This window comes from Schistocerca piceifrons, chromosome 2 (genome assembly GCF_021461385.2).
Source record: "Schistocerca piceifrons isolate TAMUIC-IGC-003096 chromosome 2, iqSchPice1.1, whole genome shotgun sequence".
Classification (NCBI taxonomy): domain Eukaryota; kingdom Metazoa; phylum Arthropoda; class Insecta; order Orthoptera; family Acrididae; genus Schistocerca; species Schistocerca piceifrons.
Window position 1 is genome coordinate 417,011,751 of NC_060139.1, and position 17,517 is coordinate 417,029,267.

A 17,517-nucleotide genomic window follows, 5' to 3' on the forward strand; every position below is an offset into this window, starting at 1 on the left:
AGCTACTTCCATAGTAACAATAACCGCTATTAAAAAGGCACTTTCGAAGAGGCGACTATCGTTTGAAGTTTCCAATGGCTGTCGAAAATAAAGTGAAAGGACTCCTGAGTGGGGAGTTGTGTATAAAAAATTCTGTCAGCTGATAAACATCGACAAAAGGTGTGATTCGCAAATTCCAAAAATTTAGAAACAATACATATAATTAGACAATGTGGGCTTTCACGGCCCGGGGCCTTCTTCCGGGCTGAGAGGCCGTTGTCGATGTATAAAACAGCATCCTACGTTTCGTCTCCAAATGCGGTAGACATCTTCTGCGCTAAAACTGGTACTGCCACTAAGGTTTGAGGGCTCTCACATTTATAAAGCACATGGGCGCACCACCATACGTCACGTGATGCCGACTGTATGACTGTCTTTGGATGGCGTCATCATTCTCGATGAAAAACTACCAGTTAACTTCCGTTCTGTTGACGCGAGTCGACATCCATATTTTATCTGACTTCAAAACTTCTTCTTTTCTATTGAAGATACTATGGTGTTTAGGAATCTCTATTGCTTCTCTATATGTAAGTGTATGATAATACGATGTTTTTGCCAAAACGCTCGTCTCGCTAAATTTAACTTTGTTGTTCCCGTCTCAACAAAAAAAAAAAAGAAGAAGTGTTCTGCTAAGGCTGACTTTTCGGCCTGTCATAGTCGATAGTTCCCTTTGTGTTCGGGTATTCGGATGTTACAACTTCCTTTCTTAGTTCCAATATACACTTGTCCGCAATTGCACGGAATTTTATTTATCGCAGGTGTTTCTTGAGCGTGCCGTACATCTTTTGATGTTATTAAATACTCATTCATCTTATTGTTGGGTGAGAAGGTCATTTCAACCCAATACTTGACAAAAAGTTTTCCGATTCGATCCGTACTTTTATTAATGAACGGGAGGAAATTTTTTCCAGATGACAATCATTGTTGCTATTTCCGGCTTCTTCTCTTCTTTGATGGATCAGTCTACCCACTAGCATATCCATTTTCCTTGAAGACTGACCGCAAGTTATGTAATTCATCCTGCAAATAAACCAGATAGCAGATTTTTTTGGCTCCGTCCATCAAGGTTCTAATAACATCTCATTTTGATCTAGAATGAGGGATTGATTCCTTCCAGAAGTATGTATCAGTGTGTGAATTTGTCTTCATACCTTATGGCCCGCGTCCCAGCCACCCGTCGCTCTCTTTCTCCATCGTAAACTGTATCTTTTGTTTAATACCATTGAGAGGCTCTGACAAGACGTCCAGCTGCTCTTCACCGTGAGTCCGAAGTACAAATGTATTGTTCCCTTAACGGCACGACTTAGCTGATCTTCTACTGCGCGTCTCAGCGCCCGCTGTTCGAAGAAATCTATCAATAAACTGGCAACAGCTGGAATAAGAGAGCTGCCCATAGCCAATCCGTCGATTTCTTCTTGTACTGGGAATAAGTTGTGGTAAGAAAGGGTCTAAATAAAGCCACTATATTAGCCGGAAAAATATCTGCTATGTATGAAATAGTTTCGTTTAGGTACCTAGTGAGCAGGGACACAACATCAAAGCTGACAGGGTTGTCCCTTGATCCGACGTTAATCTCCTTCAGTTTTTAATGTAACTGTCGGTTATACCAACATAGGCAAGGAGGCGAGATATCGAGCCATCTCACGCGTGGTAGACCCTATGGCACTCACAGAGGAACATTTGGCATATGCATCTCTGTAGGCCAGACAGCCTGAGTGGATAAGCGTCGGTTCTGCAGAGTTCTTTTTTATCGCCTGAAGAGGAAGAAGACTGTTTTACCAGTTGGTTGATAGTTCTCAAAACTTTCGTTATAGGATCCTTCTGAAGATTTTTATAAGTAATAGTAACTAAAAGCTCAGTAATCTTCTTGTGGTGGCGTCCTCTCTTCATGGCGTTCTCTCTTCATCAAAACTGTGGCATTATCATTGTCAGCTCTTAGTTCAGTGATGGTTATATCCACATTGATCACCGTCAGCGCCTTCCTTCCCGCTTTGTACAAATTACTGCAAGGTGGTTTCGCTTTGCATAGGCCTGATATTCTGGCCGTTTATGTCCTAATTTCATCGGCGGATTGTTGTGATAACATATGGATTCCAAGCTCCGCATTTGCTGTAATGTCCTTTGTGGGAAGCTCCTTTTGATAGAACTGAACCTTTTTGTATTTTAGAGTGTATATTGTTCATATGCTGTTGAAGATAACACCAGAATCATTATTATGGTTTTTGTCATGTCACCGAGGGGGAAATGGGGCTAAAGTTCAACTGGACGCAAAAATGGGGAAGACAATTGATCCCGTCCATTTTGAAACAACCATTCGAATATTCATCTGAAGTGGTTGAGGACCAGGTGGAGGGCAATTTCAACTGTGCGAGAGGTAGTTCTGAATTTTGGTTGCCACCTAGAAAATAAAAAGTTACCTAACTACCGTTTTGTTTGTCCCCAGGTACTGTACACATCCGCAGTTGTATATATTAAAACCCCGGCGCCGCAGTGCCATAGGTAACCACTAGGGGAGCCAAAACCTAATTTCAAGAAAATTAAATATGAAAATCGAGCCTTGTATCTCAACCAGTCTTCCATCTCTGTAAACAAGCAGGAATTTGCATCTTGGTATTGTAGCGTACTTGTCACTCTGCGTGCACGCAGTCATCCCTGCATGTCTTGCTGCAGGTCGGCCAGCCCCCTTCCTGCCGTGGCAGCCCAAACAGCCCAGCGATCACGAAGGTAAAGAGAACTGCGTCAACACCCGCAATGACGGCCTGTACAACGACCTCAACTGCGACTGGCAGTCGCCTTTCTTCTGCGAGCGCCTGCTCTCCGTGGGAGTCCCCGACTCGTACCGCTGGCTGGAGGAGGCGGGCCGCTTCTACAAGGTCCACAAGGAGAAGCGGAGGCACAATGAAGCCGCCGAGGTGTGCCGCTCCGAGAACGCGACTCTGGCCGTGACGGACTCGTGGCGCCGCGGCGAAGCCCTCCTGCGCACTCTTATCACGCCGGAGAGCCTCGAGTACCACATTGGCTTCACCGATCGGGCAGTCGAAGGCGATTTCGTTACGGATACAGGTTCGTATGTGCATACCTCTCAAAATAAGTCTTACAAGGAGCGATCATCAGCTGAGTGTTTGAATCGTCTGTATGCTGATGCAGAGTATTGTCGTAAGTTTCACACCTGGAAGCCATTGACCCTTGTAAGCCCTCGTTTGTGTAGTCGAAGAAAACAATTCAAAATTTCGCGTGATTCTCTTTATCTTTAAAAAATAAGCAATTGAAACGCTAGTCGCCAAACGCAAAGGTTACAGCACAGGCCTCATGTGCTAGAAGTTGTCGGTCGGAATCTTGTAAGGTACACTGAAACTTTTTATTTTTACGTATTTGTCGAAATGACTTTGGGCACTATTCTTATTAAATTAATAAGGTTAAATGTGATTTTTTTATTACTATGTCTTTGTCACACCATTTTAATCGACACATCAACTTCTAAAAATTTCCCTCATTTTTTGTTATCGTTCTTTTGCCAATTTAAATCTTTGTGCACATGGTTTTAATTACTTTTATATATTAATTTCGATTTAATTGCTTCCATTTCCATCCTATACTGCTGTCCTTATCAATAATTTAGGTTTAATTTCTTCCATTTCATTACCCCATTCTTTTGCCCTTATCATTGCATTCATTTTCCTTGAATTTCGTTTTATTTATAATGCGTTATTTAGTTCAAATCTTCATCTGTGCTACTTTGTGTTTAATGGAATAAGACTGTTTTAAATGTTGATATAACGTTTAACATCCAACAAAATGACATCTTGTAATGAAAAGTACATTTTGACACCATTGCACAGTCAATATAATCAAATTATTTTGTCTTTTATTTTTTAATCGATACATCGGCAGTTTCAAATGTTTAAATACTATGGTAGATAAATAAAAGTAATTAAATTCCGATGCCAAATTGAAAAAGAATGATAGGAAGAAAAAACTGAGAGCATAGAAAAAGTTAATTCATTGTTTACATGCTACAAACGAATAGAAATACAAAATTACATTCCACCCAATGAAATGAATAAAAATAGTGACCAAATTCATTTCGATAAAGATCTAAAAATAAAAAATTTGAACGCACCTGACAACATCCCAACCAACAACCTACTGTCCATGAGGCATTTACCGTAACCAAATTGTTAAACGTTCCTTTTCCAAAGCTGAAGAGCATCACGAGAAATTGCTATTTCTTTTTTTTCGATTACTCGCAATCGACGGCCCACAACAGTGAATGGCAGCAGCGTGTGATACTTTGGATCTTAGCTTTCATCACCGTATAGATGATTTCAAAACGTTGATCGCACTCCTTTGAACATGTCTTTGTTAGATAACATTTTCCAACAGCTTTGAAAATGTCGCACATTGCCTGTATTGAGGAGAAACACTTAAACATACCTGGTGCGTGCTATTCTTGAGCAGACTACGTACTGATATCTTTGGTGTGCGCAAACATCTCTGAAGGCTGCTTATCGGAACACAGACCTATGTTCGCAACAACCACTCTCATTATATCTAGCCCAAAAATTAATTACTCACCAGCCTACTTCATAAGACAGGCTACACTCTAACACCTCGTCCTGTCATCGTTGTTGAGCTGCTTGAAAATGGAGCAAAAACTGAGTTTACCTGTGAAAGGGGAAGCAAATTGGCCCCAGCTAAGACAAATTACCCTTCATCCATCTCAAACTATATACGGAAAGTACTTAAATGTACTTGGCCATATTCTGGAGAGTAGTTTCTTAGCTCATTGATGGCGCTTTTATGAATACCGAGTCAGGATTTCCACCCGGGATCTTCCCAGAAATGTAACTAGGATGAAAAACCAAGGAGAAAGAAATAATTCACCCAGTAACAGAAGAAACAACCAGAAATAACCTAGTGACAAACTTAAAGCACTGAAATAATTGAATTACTGAGTAATTGAATGGTGTACACGTGTAAGTCAGCATTAGTGGAATTTAAGAAAAGAATGTGAACGCAAAGTATAAGGTTAGAGAGAAAATGTGTTCACAATCGCGGCACATGACCTCAATGTCGGCTGCACTGACGAAAACAATTTATGATGTTGTTGAACATTTACATGACACAAAGCGTTTTCTAGCTGGAAATTTTGAAGTATTACAAACAAAACATTCGAGAAGTAGATAAAAGCAGAAGGTAAGAACTAAATATTTTGTAAACCATATGTAAGGCTGTGTAGCAATAGTTCGATTTCACGCTATCAGAGATTGAATGAAATTTCCATCAGCGAAAAATAGCTTAAGAAGAACGAACTTCCGAAATTTATGAAATAGCTCACTACGGGCGACAGGGTATGATCACACACGAAGATGATGCATGAAAAAGACAGCTTTCAAATTCAGGTGAAGCTCTGTGAACGGGAGAGAAGTTCGTGGCGGGCAGATGGGGTTTCAAAAGTGATTCGCCCACTGCGAGCTGTATTACATCCGTTTGAAGCAGTCTACGATAACTGATTAATAAGAAAAGTGCCGCGCCGTTCTCTATCACACAAAGGGCATGAGCCGTGATAAAAATTGCTGTTTTGAAGAGCGCGCCGTTTCTGGCAGTGGCGCCGCTGTGGCAATCACAGCTTTGGTGTCTCCCTCTGGTGGGAAAGGGGAAAGGTTGCCTGTTCACGTGCATTTAAGGGGCGCTATGAGCTCGCCAGTCAGGCAGTCTGGGTCAGTCTCTCGTGCTAGTCTGTCTCGCGTTCGCATTTGTTAGGCAGATAGTGTCTGTCTGTCGTTCAGAGTGCTAGTATGTCTTTCGTTCGGATCAACCTTTAAAGCCGGCAGAATGAGAGTCTTTCCACTCCGCCAGTAAGAGAACTCAGCAAGTGGTCGCCCGGTCCGGGCTTAGTTCCTGCATCTGAGTCTGCTCGTTAGGCCGCCAGTCTGCTCGAGTTTGCTCAGGCAGTGGTCATTGGCGGTTGGATCGATCGGTTGGTCGGTCGTCCACTGAGACACAAGATGACTTGTCCGTCTTGAGCGTCGGCGCATGTGTGGTCGCCATGTGAATCCAGTGGGCCGCGGCGTATAGTGAGGGGTAGTGACTTCGCGGTCGACACGAGAGCAACAGGAGTCAACCCACGACATCAGTCTGGCCGGTGCGACCTGTGACTTCGTGAAATAAAAGATCGGCGCGCCTTCTTGCGTCCGTTGAAGCGGCTGGCAGCGGACGGTTCGGGAGAGCGATTTGGGGATGCTGCGCCAGGTCTTCTCGAGAAATCGCAGTTTATTAGAAGTTAAGGAATTGGTGATATGTTGTTTGATTTACTCTTGTTAAATTCTTCTTGTTTTCTTGGTGAGGACAACAGCCGTTTTGTTTTGGGGTCGTCCCACCGTTCTTCTCCATTTGCCCACCCGCGGGAAGGTGGTTGTTTATAAACTGGATGGTCCCCTTTTCCCTTGTGGAGTAGGGGTTACAGCAACCTGCGGTTCGGGTTGTTCGGTAATATCCCTATCAATCTACCGTACGTTAGTAGCTGCCTCTGTCATGTTTGTCGGATTTGCTGCGTTAACGAATTTATTGCTTTGAGTGTAACGGCCTAATACCTTAAATATGTATTGATCTTTGGAAACTTTGATATTATTGCCTATGATCTTGAGAGGCGGTATCTGTGTACTGCAGAGCATCTTAACTATTGTTTAGCCAACCTTGTAGGATTTTATATAAGATTGCATTTCATGGGCTTTTATTTAAATGATCATTTTAGTACATAAAGTTGCCACCCTTTCACCGTAAGCCTTTTCTTAGAACTTAAAATCAAAGTGCACCTTCGGTGGCAAGGTTAATATTTTAATTGTTAGTGTTTTGTACCATTTACATCCCTCCTATGGGGGGGGGGGGGAGGGAGCATAGTTTGTGTGCTTGTGTAAATTGTTAAAACTCTTAGATTAAAGTTATCTGGTGTGTTGCAGATTTGCACCAGTGTAGTCTTTCAGAGGCTGTTGTGAGCGGTCGTAACGACGGCCATGTCAAAAGGGAGCGGCAAGGTTCTCCGCCCGAAAGGTCATACAGTCAAAACTTGTTTCTTTCTGCCTCTGAATAAATTCTAACTCTGATATTTAGAGAGTGCTTTCTGATTATAATTTTAAATCTGTCTCTTTTAAAAAATGCTTTTAGGCACTATTTAAGTGAATAAAATTCCCATTTGTTAAAAGGAATTTGGTTATGATGCCATCAGTTACTCCCTGACAACTACTTGCATGCTTACATAGTGTGATTGAATGTGTTAATGTTCTTGATGAATCGCTTGTAAATAAAATAAATTCTTAAAAATGTTTTTTGAAAATAAATCACGGTTCAGGGCATATTATCACATTTTGTGACCTCTCGTAAATAGAGGGAAGCTCTTCGTTTAGTCTGTGTCATTACATCACAGTCTATACCTCTTTCCATGCACTTACGTTTTGTTTCAATATCTACAAAACTGTCTAAAAGGCACAAAGATGTTCTACATTCACTAGTTTATGTCTTCGTCTAAGTAATTAAAAATAATTTAAAATATAAATGCTCTCACTTTTGCATTACAGTGAAAAAAATTTTCCTTACAAATCTTTGCTTGGAAATATGGGCTTGTGTACCTGTTTTGAAAAATAAGACTGTTAATCACACTGTCATGTTACAGTGTAAAAAGCACAGGTACTGCGAGAAGTACAGTCAGTGAGACACTTGGGCTTTTGTCTTGGACATCAGCTACGTCTTAGTTTCAGTCCTGCTAAGCTGACGGTAATGTTCATCCGTCAATCTCTATTCCATTTTCCCGTTTAAGAAAAAACTGGTCTTGTAAATGCAGTTATTGTCGAAGATAGTAAGCGTATGAGCCGATAACTGTTTCAATTGGAGTAAGGACTGGGATGTCATTAGCATATAGTTCGATAAACTGCATTTTAAACTCGTCTTCAACATATCAGGTGAAACGATGTTTTGTAATTTCCATAGAAATATTCTTACAACACAGTGAGTGGAAAAAGATGTGCTCTTGTAATGGTCCTTAGGAATTCGTAGGGTTTACGTCTGCGTACCAACATTTACATATACTCCGTCTAGATACAATTTTCAGTTTAAATCGTAAGTCACAGGAAACATCTCTTCTAAAAATAGCGAATTGAATATCCATCCTTAATCAAGGCCAGAGCATGATGTCAGTGACATTGGAGATCAACGACGCAATGTTAAGAGCTTGTGGAACCAAATACAGTATTCGATCACGATCTTTCTTCTTTTTTTAATTTAATTATCCCTTTATGAATTCCACAAGTTCCAAATTAAGAACTCGTTCCAAGGGCCTGTCTTTATTTACTACGTCGTATCGGCCAAAATTTCTTGACACTGTGTGTGTGTGTGTGTGTGTGTGTTGTAGAGAAATAGGATCCAGCTGTTCATTAGAAAATGCAAGGCAGTATATGGAAGAGGCAGTACCTGTGAAATTTGAGAAAATAGAAACTCAACCCGTCTCTCCCACTGAAATTGGGAAAATAAAAATTCACTCAATAGTAAAAGCTCACATGGAATTGATGGCATTTACAACAGACTACTAAAACCTTGCTCCCAGCAAGTAAGTAGAATTATCAGCCACATATGTATTAGCTCACTGAAACAGGGCATTTTTCCAGATAGACTGAAATACGCTATTGTTAAACCATTGCATAAAAAGGGGGATTAGATCTGATGCTAACAACTACCGCCCAGTCTCACTCCTGACAGCTTTATCCAAAATTCTTAGAAAAGAGATGGGTTCAAGAGTAGCACCACATATTTGTAAAAATGAAGTACTAACAAAATGTCAGTTTTGTTTTCAGAAAGACTTTTCAACAGAAAATGCTATATATGCCTTCACTGATCAAATATGTAATGCATTGAATAACCGAACATCACCCATTGGAATACTTTGTGATCTCTCAAAGGCTTTTGAATGTGTGAATCATGAAATTCTTCTAGGTAAGCTTAAGTATTGTGGGATGAGTGGGACAGTGCACAAATGGTTTAATTAATACTTAACTGGAAGAATGCTGAAGGTTGAAATTAACAGTACAGATAGTTTGCAAAAACAGCAGAGTCCTCTAACTGGGGAAATATCAATAATGGTGAAACTCAGGGTTCAATCTTGGGTCCCTAATTGTTCTTGATATATATATTAATGACTGGCCACTCTATATTCATGAAGATGCAAAGCCAGTTCTTTTTGCTGATGATGCAAGTATAATAATCACACCAAACAATTAAAAATCAGCCGAGGAAATTGCAAATAATGTCTTTCAGAAAATTATTAAGTGGTTCTCTGCAAATGGACTCTCATTTAATTTTGAGAAAACACACTTAATACAATTCTGTACTGTAAATGGCATAACACCATTGATAAATATAGATTATGAACAGAAGTCTGTTGCTAAGGCAGGATACTGAATACTTCTGGGTGTGTGCACTAATGAGAAATTGAATTGGACGAAAAACATCGATGGTCTACTGAAACGGCTAGGTTCAGCTGCTTATGCTATTACGGCTATTTCAAATTTTGGTGATAAACATGTCAGTAAATTAGCCTACTGTGCCTATTTTCATTCGCTGCTTTCATATGGCGTCATATTTTGGAGCATTTCGTCGTGATGAGAAAAAGTATTCATGGCACAAAAGCGTGTACTGAGAACAATAGCTGGAGCCCACACAAGAGCACCTTGCAACTTGAGATATTCACAGTACCTTCGCAATACGTATATTCACTTATGAAATTTGACATTAATAACTCATCCTAATTCGAAAATATCAGCGAAGTGCATAGCTACAACACTAGAACAAAGGATGATCTTCACTATTCTGGATTAAATCTCACTTTGGCACAGAGAATAGTGAATTATGCTTCCACAAAAGTCTTTGGTCGTTTGCCAAATAGTATAAAAAGTCTGACAAATAGCTAACCAACATTTAAAAGAAAATTAAAAGAATTTCTGAATGACAACTCCTTCTAATCAATAGATGAATTCTTAGATATGAAATAGTAAATGTTCAAAACATATTTTGTGTAAAGAAAATTTATGTTAGAGTGACACATTCCACATCATAACGAAATGTCGTATTCATCATCAATGGAACAAGGATTAATTTATGTATGTATGAGAGAGAGAGAGAGAGAGAGAGAGAGAGAGAGAGGGACTGAGAGAGAGAGAGAGAGAGAGAGAGAGAAAGAGAGACAGAGAGAGAGAGAGATTGTTTTCAGTGGTGGAATGAAGTACGTTGTTGAGGAAAGAGTGTTGTCATGGAAATCCTGACTCTTCTCAACAGTAGTATTAAATACACTCAATGTTTTTAAGTGTTTACCTCTAAGGTAAGTCGCTGAAATACTGTTTCCGATTCCAGGGAGGCACTTGAATGATATGGAGTTCTTAGTGTGGGGATACGGGGAGCCCAAGAACAGGAAGGATGAAGACTGCCTGTCTCTGAATGGCGAGGGCTACTACACTGACATCTCCTGCGAATTGGAGCGGCCCTTCGTCTGCGAGATCGTGCCCTAGTGACGACATTGCGAGGTCGGCTGCTAGATGCGGTCGAGAATGGCCGCGAGTGTAGGACGAGGCTTCTGACTTTTCAGAACAAATTAATAGTGACATAGTACGAAGTTAACTCATGATAGTGGTTACATCAGACGTTTAATAAATGACAATAGGATACTTCGTTTTTCTGTATTCCTCTTTACTGTAAAGCTCATAACAAAAACAAAATCAGTCATCTCCCAGAAGACAGCAAGCTAATATCGTGTAACGCCACCTTTAGCACTGATACATCAGCGAAGAAGAGATTCCAGAAGTTTCTTTAGGTACGCCGTATTCAGATGCAGCCAGTCATCGGTGGTGAGACTTCGTAAAGTTACCATATTGCTTGGATGTCAGCTGCTACGTTTCATCTGCTTTCCCAAAACGTACCGAACATACTCTATAGAATTAGGATCGGATGCTGTAGCGGGACGTTGCTTGAGGTACGACAGGATGCGTAGGTATTGGCCAAACAATGAAGTTGTGTGTTCGGCGCTGTAAACAAGACTGTTGTTTTCTGCAACAACGGGAGGATCCGTAGCATGCTCCTCAAGAAGACGTCAATGAAAGACATCACTTGGTCACGGAGATAATTCTAATTAAAATCATCAATCATGTTCATCTTTACCTAAGTGAGTGAGGAGAACTAAAGATACATAAAAAAATCCTAAAACCGAAAGTTCAAATTAACATACTATTTCTTGTCATGATAACCTCAGTGAGTGAGCCGAACCTTGTCATCATCATCAGTTATCTGCTATATTAGCAGGTCCTTTGCGTCTCCATTTTCTGCGATCCATTGCTTCCTTCTTAAGGCTGCTGTATGTTGTACCGTCCATCATGTCATCCAGTATCTGGAATCTCTTCCTTCCTCGCTTCCTTTTCCCTTCTACATAACCTTCGAAAACTGTTTTTATCAGTCCGTCATTCTTTCTTAATATATGCCCAATCCAATTTCTTTTTCTTCTCTTTATTACATCTAGTAACTGCCTTTTCTCTCCCACTCTTCTCAGTACCTCTTCATTTTTTACTCTGTCCATCCAACTTATTCTTTCCATCTTCCGCCATGTCCAGATCTCAAAAGCCTCCAGCCTTTCTCTGTCTTTTTTCCTCATAGTCCATGTTTCAGCGCCATATAGAAGAACACTCCATGCAAGACCTTTATGAGTCTCTTTCTGAGTTCTCTGTCCATACCGCTGCAGAAGATTCTCCTTTTCTTATAAAACGCCTCTTTTGCCATTGCTGTCCTTGTTTTAATTTCTGTGGTGCACTTCCAGTCGGTGTCTATCCTGCTTCCAAGATACTTAAAATTTTGCACTTGTTCTAGTGTTTCTCCATTCAGCACAATTTTTATTTCCTTATTTCCTCCTATTGCCAATACTTTTGTTTTATTTGTGTTAATTTTCATTCCATATTTTTTTCCGTTAGTTGCAATGGTGTCCACCAAATCCTGTAATTCTTTTTCCCCTGTGTCTAGATGGACCATGTCATCAGAAAATCTCAAGTACCGTACTCTTCTTCCTCCAATATCTACTCCTTTGTCATCTAATGAGCATTGGTCAATCATATTTTCCAAGTACAGGTTGAAAAGAGTAGGTGATAAACAGCATCCTTGTCTTACTCCTTTCCCTAGTCTGATCCAGTTTGTACTTTCTCCTCTCACTTTAACTGAAACTTTTTGATTAAGGTACAATGAGTTTATAAGTCTTCTGGTTTTCCAGTCCACTCTCTTTTCCCTCATAATAGTCGCCAGCTTGTCCCAAACCCCATTGTCAAATGCCTTTTCTAAATCGATGAATCACATATCTAGGTCTCTTCCTTTTTCAATAAACCTTTCTCCCAAGATTCGTAGGAGCCCTATTGCATCTCTGGTGCCCGTATTCCGTCTAAAGCCAAACTGCTCCTCGCCGAGATTCTCCTCTATTACTTTTTCAAGTCTTTTATTAATTATTCTTAACATCACTTTGGCTGCATGTGAAATGAGGCTGATTGTCCTGTGCTCGCTGCATTTCTTGGTTCCTTGTTTTTTCGGTAATGGAATCATTACTGTTGTCAAAAAGTCCTCAGGCCATTCACCACTGTCATATATTTTATTACATAACCTGAATATTTCTCTTATTCCATTGTGGTTCAAGCATTTTAGTATTTCTCCCGGTATTGTATCTGTACCTACTGCTTTGCCATTTTTCATTGCAGCAATGGCAGACTTTACTTCTTCCATTATGATGGTCGGTCCTTTCTCTTCATCACTTACACTGTTGTGTGATTCAAGTTCCAGAGTTTCTGGTTTGCTATTTGTGTCATATAGCTCTTTTATATATTCTTCCCGCCTCTGGAGGACATCGTCACGATCTTTATACACTACCTGTTCGTCTTTACTCAAAATTTCCGTAGTAGCACTTCCTGCTCTGTTTTGTTTCCATGTCATAGTCTTTACTCTGTTGTATAGTAAGTCGTATCTTCCCTTCCTGTCCAGTTCTTCAATTTCATCACATTCCTCTTTTAGTCTTTTTTTCCTAGCCTGCTCTGTTTCTCTTCACAGTTCGTTATTTAACCTTCGATATATGTTTCTTGCATCTTCAGTGTTCTTGTTTTTCAATTTTCTTCTCTCCTCAAAAATGGTTCAAATGGCTCTGAGCACTATGGGACTCAACTGCTGAGGTCATCAGTCCCCTAGAACGTAGAACTAGTTAAACCTAACTAACCTAAGGACATCACAAACATCCATGCCCGAGGCAGGATTCGAACCTGCGACCGTAGCGGTCTTGCGGTTCCAGACTGCAGCGCCTTTAACCGCACGGCCACTTCGGCCGGCTTTCTCTCCTCCATCTTGGAAATAATTTCTTGTGTGACCCATGGTTTTTTGACCTTTTCCCTTTAACATGTCCTATATTTTGCTGTCCTGCTTTAATGATTCCTTCTTTCAGCATATTCCAGTACTCGTTGGCATTATCAGGTGCTTCTTTGTCTCGTAATGTGTTTAGAAAGTACCGAGACAGCATTTCTGTAATTTGTTCTTTGTTGGACCTTATCTTCTCTAGATCCCATTTCTTCACCATTGTCGCCTTTTTCAGTTTTTTCATTCTTAATTCTATTTCTGCCATAAGTACGTTGTGGTCACTATTAATATCTGCACCTGGTAATGTGTGCACCTTGTTGATTCCATTCCTGTATCTTTCTTCTACCAGTATAAAATCGATTTGGATTCTATATTTATCCCCTGGTGATTTCCAAGTGTAGAGCCTCCTCTTACGGTTCTTGAACCATGTGTTTGCCACTATCAGCTGCCTTTCCCTGCAGAAGTCAATTAACCATTCACCTCTGTCATTTCTCTTTCCAAGACCATGACTGCCTACTATGTTTCCCTCTTTCCCTTCTCCCACAATGGCGTTCCAGTCTCCCATTACTATTTTGCAGCATTTTTTAGTTTTCTCCATTATTCTCTCTATTACATTGTACGTTTCCTCTACAATTTGGTCATCATGTACTGAAGTTGGCATATACACCTGGACAATCTGTAAATCTTTTTGTGCTCCTTTCAGCCTTACACCAATAACCCGGTCATTTGCATAATCTACATATTCCACATATTTAGCCAATTCCTTTGTCATAATCATTCCTACTCCATTAATTCCTTTTACTTCTCCTCCTGAGTAGTAGAATACATATTCATCTGACTGCAACTCTCCATGTCCATTCCATCTTACCTCAGCAACTCCTACGAGGTCCATATGATTCTTTTCCATCTCTCTTTTAAGGTTTTCTAGTTTTCCTGCTTGTAGCAGAGTTCTGACATTCCAGGTACCAATTCTCGTTTTGATTTTTTGCCTCCTTTCAAGTTGTCCCGCCCGGAGATCCGAATGGGAGACTATTTTACCTCCGGACACTGATTTAACATGAGAGGAAGCCATTTTTTGTGCATAAAATGGAGACTGCATTATGCAGGGAAGATAATCTGCGGTGGTATTCCGTTGCCTTCCGCAGTTCTGGAGGCCTCCCCTAACATTGGATACAGACGCCTTTTCAGCCGCCCGCTCCGGGTCAGACGCTGCATGAGAAGTATAGGTTGGAAAATGAAAGACCCCTAGCCCTGGAAACCTAATAGCGTCAGGGTCGGAAAAGAACAAGAGCTGGCCGAGGGTGGCCAGATAGGAAAGATAAGAGTGAGGAGCCTGGCATAAGTAAGTGGAAGAAATGCCAGGACTCAGCTCGGCGCCCCGTAGTCGCCAGCCACGTATCACTAGGTGTGACTCCCTGAGGTAACCTTGTAACATCGATTAATTAACATAATGCTTAGGTCTAGCCTCGGATGGGCGAAATCAACGAAGTTTGTGCTCTTTTAGCGGTTTCTCGTGAATCTGTTGCCATTGTACAGATCACGTACTGAGTCCACATTCTTCTTCTCTGGATAGCACGTCTCATGTATTTCCTGGTCCAACAGCTGTATACGATACATTGTCAACTTGAGACTGGTTATGATATTTTTATGTCAATGCACGTCCACCTTTCGTGTTCTCTTACACTTCTTTCACCTATTATCTCAAGAAAACCACATCCTTATGAACAATACAAGGTACTGTCCACCTGATCACTATAAATCACCTTTTTTGCTACAATATTACACACAGTCAACTGTTCATATTTCCTCACATACAAACGATTTTCTCCTACGTGCTGACTCATTTACCAACAGAAACAATTACTGCTCTCCTGGCTGCTCGGGACTCACTGCCTATGTAACGACTTACTAATTCAATGGGCATGGTACTAATACAGTGGGGGAATTCAGTGGGCATGACACTAATATAGTGGGCGCATTGTGACATGTGATTTTAAAGATATGTGATTTAAACTATACTCAGTGTGAGATATTACGCAATAGCTAAAAGTAACGATTACTCTTACACACTTTTGCATAGTAATAATGTTACAAAATTACATAAAATCAAACAAAAAAATAAAAATACTAAGATTACAATCAATACATTACTAAGATATTGTTTTAAATAGGTTTAGAAAAAAAATTATAAATTACGTAAATGTAGCTATGACAAAACAGATGTTATGTGATGTTGTGTGTATTTAGTGTAGATACACTACACATGCTCCAAATTTCTTTTAGGTATACTAGAGAAAGGTAACTATAAAGAAGTAAGTATGTTCAAATGCGAGACAAGAGCTTTACATGCTTTGTTACATTTATACTTTTGCATCACATTTTCTTTAGTTAGAATTCATTAACTACATCAATATTTAACATTCATTTCCCACAAAACATAGATTTCACATTATGTATCCCACCATTTATAGAGTGTAACATAAAAATAAAATTTTAGAAACCTACATTGCAAATTTTTGTTATGAATGTATACACTATTTACTGTTCCATGAAAAGAAAAATAGAAGAAGTTTTCAACAGTTTTTCATACAAGTAGTTTATTATTTACATTATCATTTAGTTAATTTAGTTTGTTTCATCTTCCTTTAAACAAAATCGATGCTATTTATTATACTACCTTTTATTTTCTATTCGTATTGTACAGTGTAATCTCATAGCGTCCCTCCTTTTATTGCTCACACTGTTACTCACACACTGTCCAATACAACAATGTAACTATTTAGAATATTTTGTTTTATTTAATTCATCTCATATTCCATATTTAGTATTAATTGGCTATACATTTATACAAATGTTATAAGAAAAATTCTCATTTATAATTGTTTGCAAGTTACTCTTTAAACATTAATATTAGTTACATATTACAAATATATTTACAATCAACTTTCCAGTAGAAATTTCATCATTATATTCAAACAATTGAAAAAATGATAGTTTTCCCCAACGCCATTTCGTTGTCAGTTCTGGCAGTGTATTCCTTGAGATCACTGATACGCCTAAAGCCAAGATATTTACCAAACATGGGGTGCTCTAGAAAGTAAGCATTGGTAAGTGGTGTGTCTGTCATTTTAAAAGGGCTATTATAAATGAAGTTAAATTTAAAAATTTCATTGTGCAATGCACTGGACTTTCCATGAGTCTGGGCAAGTAGCAAATCCCCTGTTTTAAATTTCGTCATTCTTGGATTCTTAAAGCATTGCTTAAATTGAGCTTCTGCTTGTTTTTTCACTCTTCTTCTGAGCTTTTCTTTATTTTTGTTCATGCTATGTTCCTTTCTAGGTAGACAGTCTAAGAGTTCTTCTTTCAAAATTTTACAATTTTTGTCCCACAAAATTCCTTTTGGTGTGAGTCCCTTATTTTTATCACCTCACGTGACAATTAAGACTTGACCCATGATTGATGATTATGGAAGTTTTGCACTTCTTAAAGCATTATCTGCCCCTGACATTAAAATATACTCACTGTATATATCACTCTAAACAAATTCTTGAATTTCATCCAGACATGTGACTGCAGTGTGGCCTATTCCTGGTTTCTTCTCCGTCTCTACACTCAATTTTGGTGGTGTTTCCCTTAGGTGACTACCTTCTCTCTGTGCTTCCACCTTCCTCTCTCATTACCATTCTTGTAAACCTGAAAACATGTGCCCCACTTGCTCAAAATATTCCTCAGAACTACTGACACCACAATTCCGCTTGCTGTTTCTGCCACCAATAGTAAACTGCTGCAACTCTCATTCCAATTCTTCGAACTCTGCGTGTATCTGCCTCAGCCCATGACGATGTTTCTGAACCCAAATGATTTCAATGTTTTGTTCTCTATCAATGATAAACTCTTGCCCTTCACTGGGAAATTTTACTAATGAGTTGCAGAAGTCGTCTTTAACGTCTCTCACATTGCCACTTTTGCCATCTTCCCTAACACTGTGTACTGTTTCCTGAACTGCATGTTCTTCCTACTGTTAGTTATTCCAGTGAACATATTATTGTATAGTTTGTTTCTGCTCCACAT

The 17,517-nt window shown here is 39.6% G+C and overlaps 1 protein-coding gene across 1 annotated transcript in view; it reads left to right on the top strand.

The window, feature by feature from the left end:
* Positions 1–10,747, top strand: part of LOC124775439 (macrophage mannose receptor 1-like) — a 53,027-nt gene extending 42,280 nt beyond the window's left edge. Inside the window, exons 3-4 of the mRNA XM_047250272.1 lie at positions 2,710–3,102; positions 10,435–10,747. Of these exons, the coding sequence (XP_047106228.1) occupies positions 2,710–3,102; positions 10,435–10,589 (548 nt within the window). The 3' untranslated portion in view covers positions 10,590–10,747. The remainder of the gene's footprint in view (positions 1–2,709; positions 3,103–10,434) is intronic.
* Positions 10,748–17,517: the final 6,770 nt, after the last annotated feature.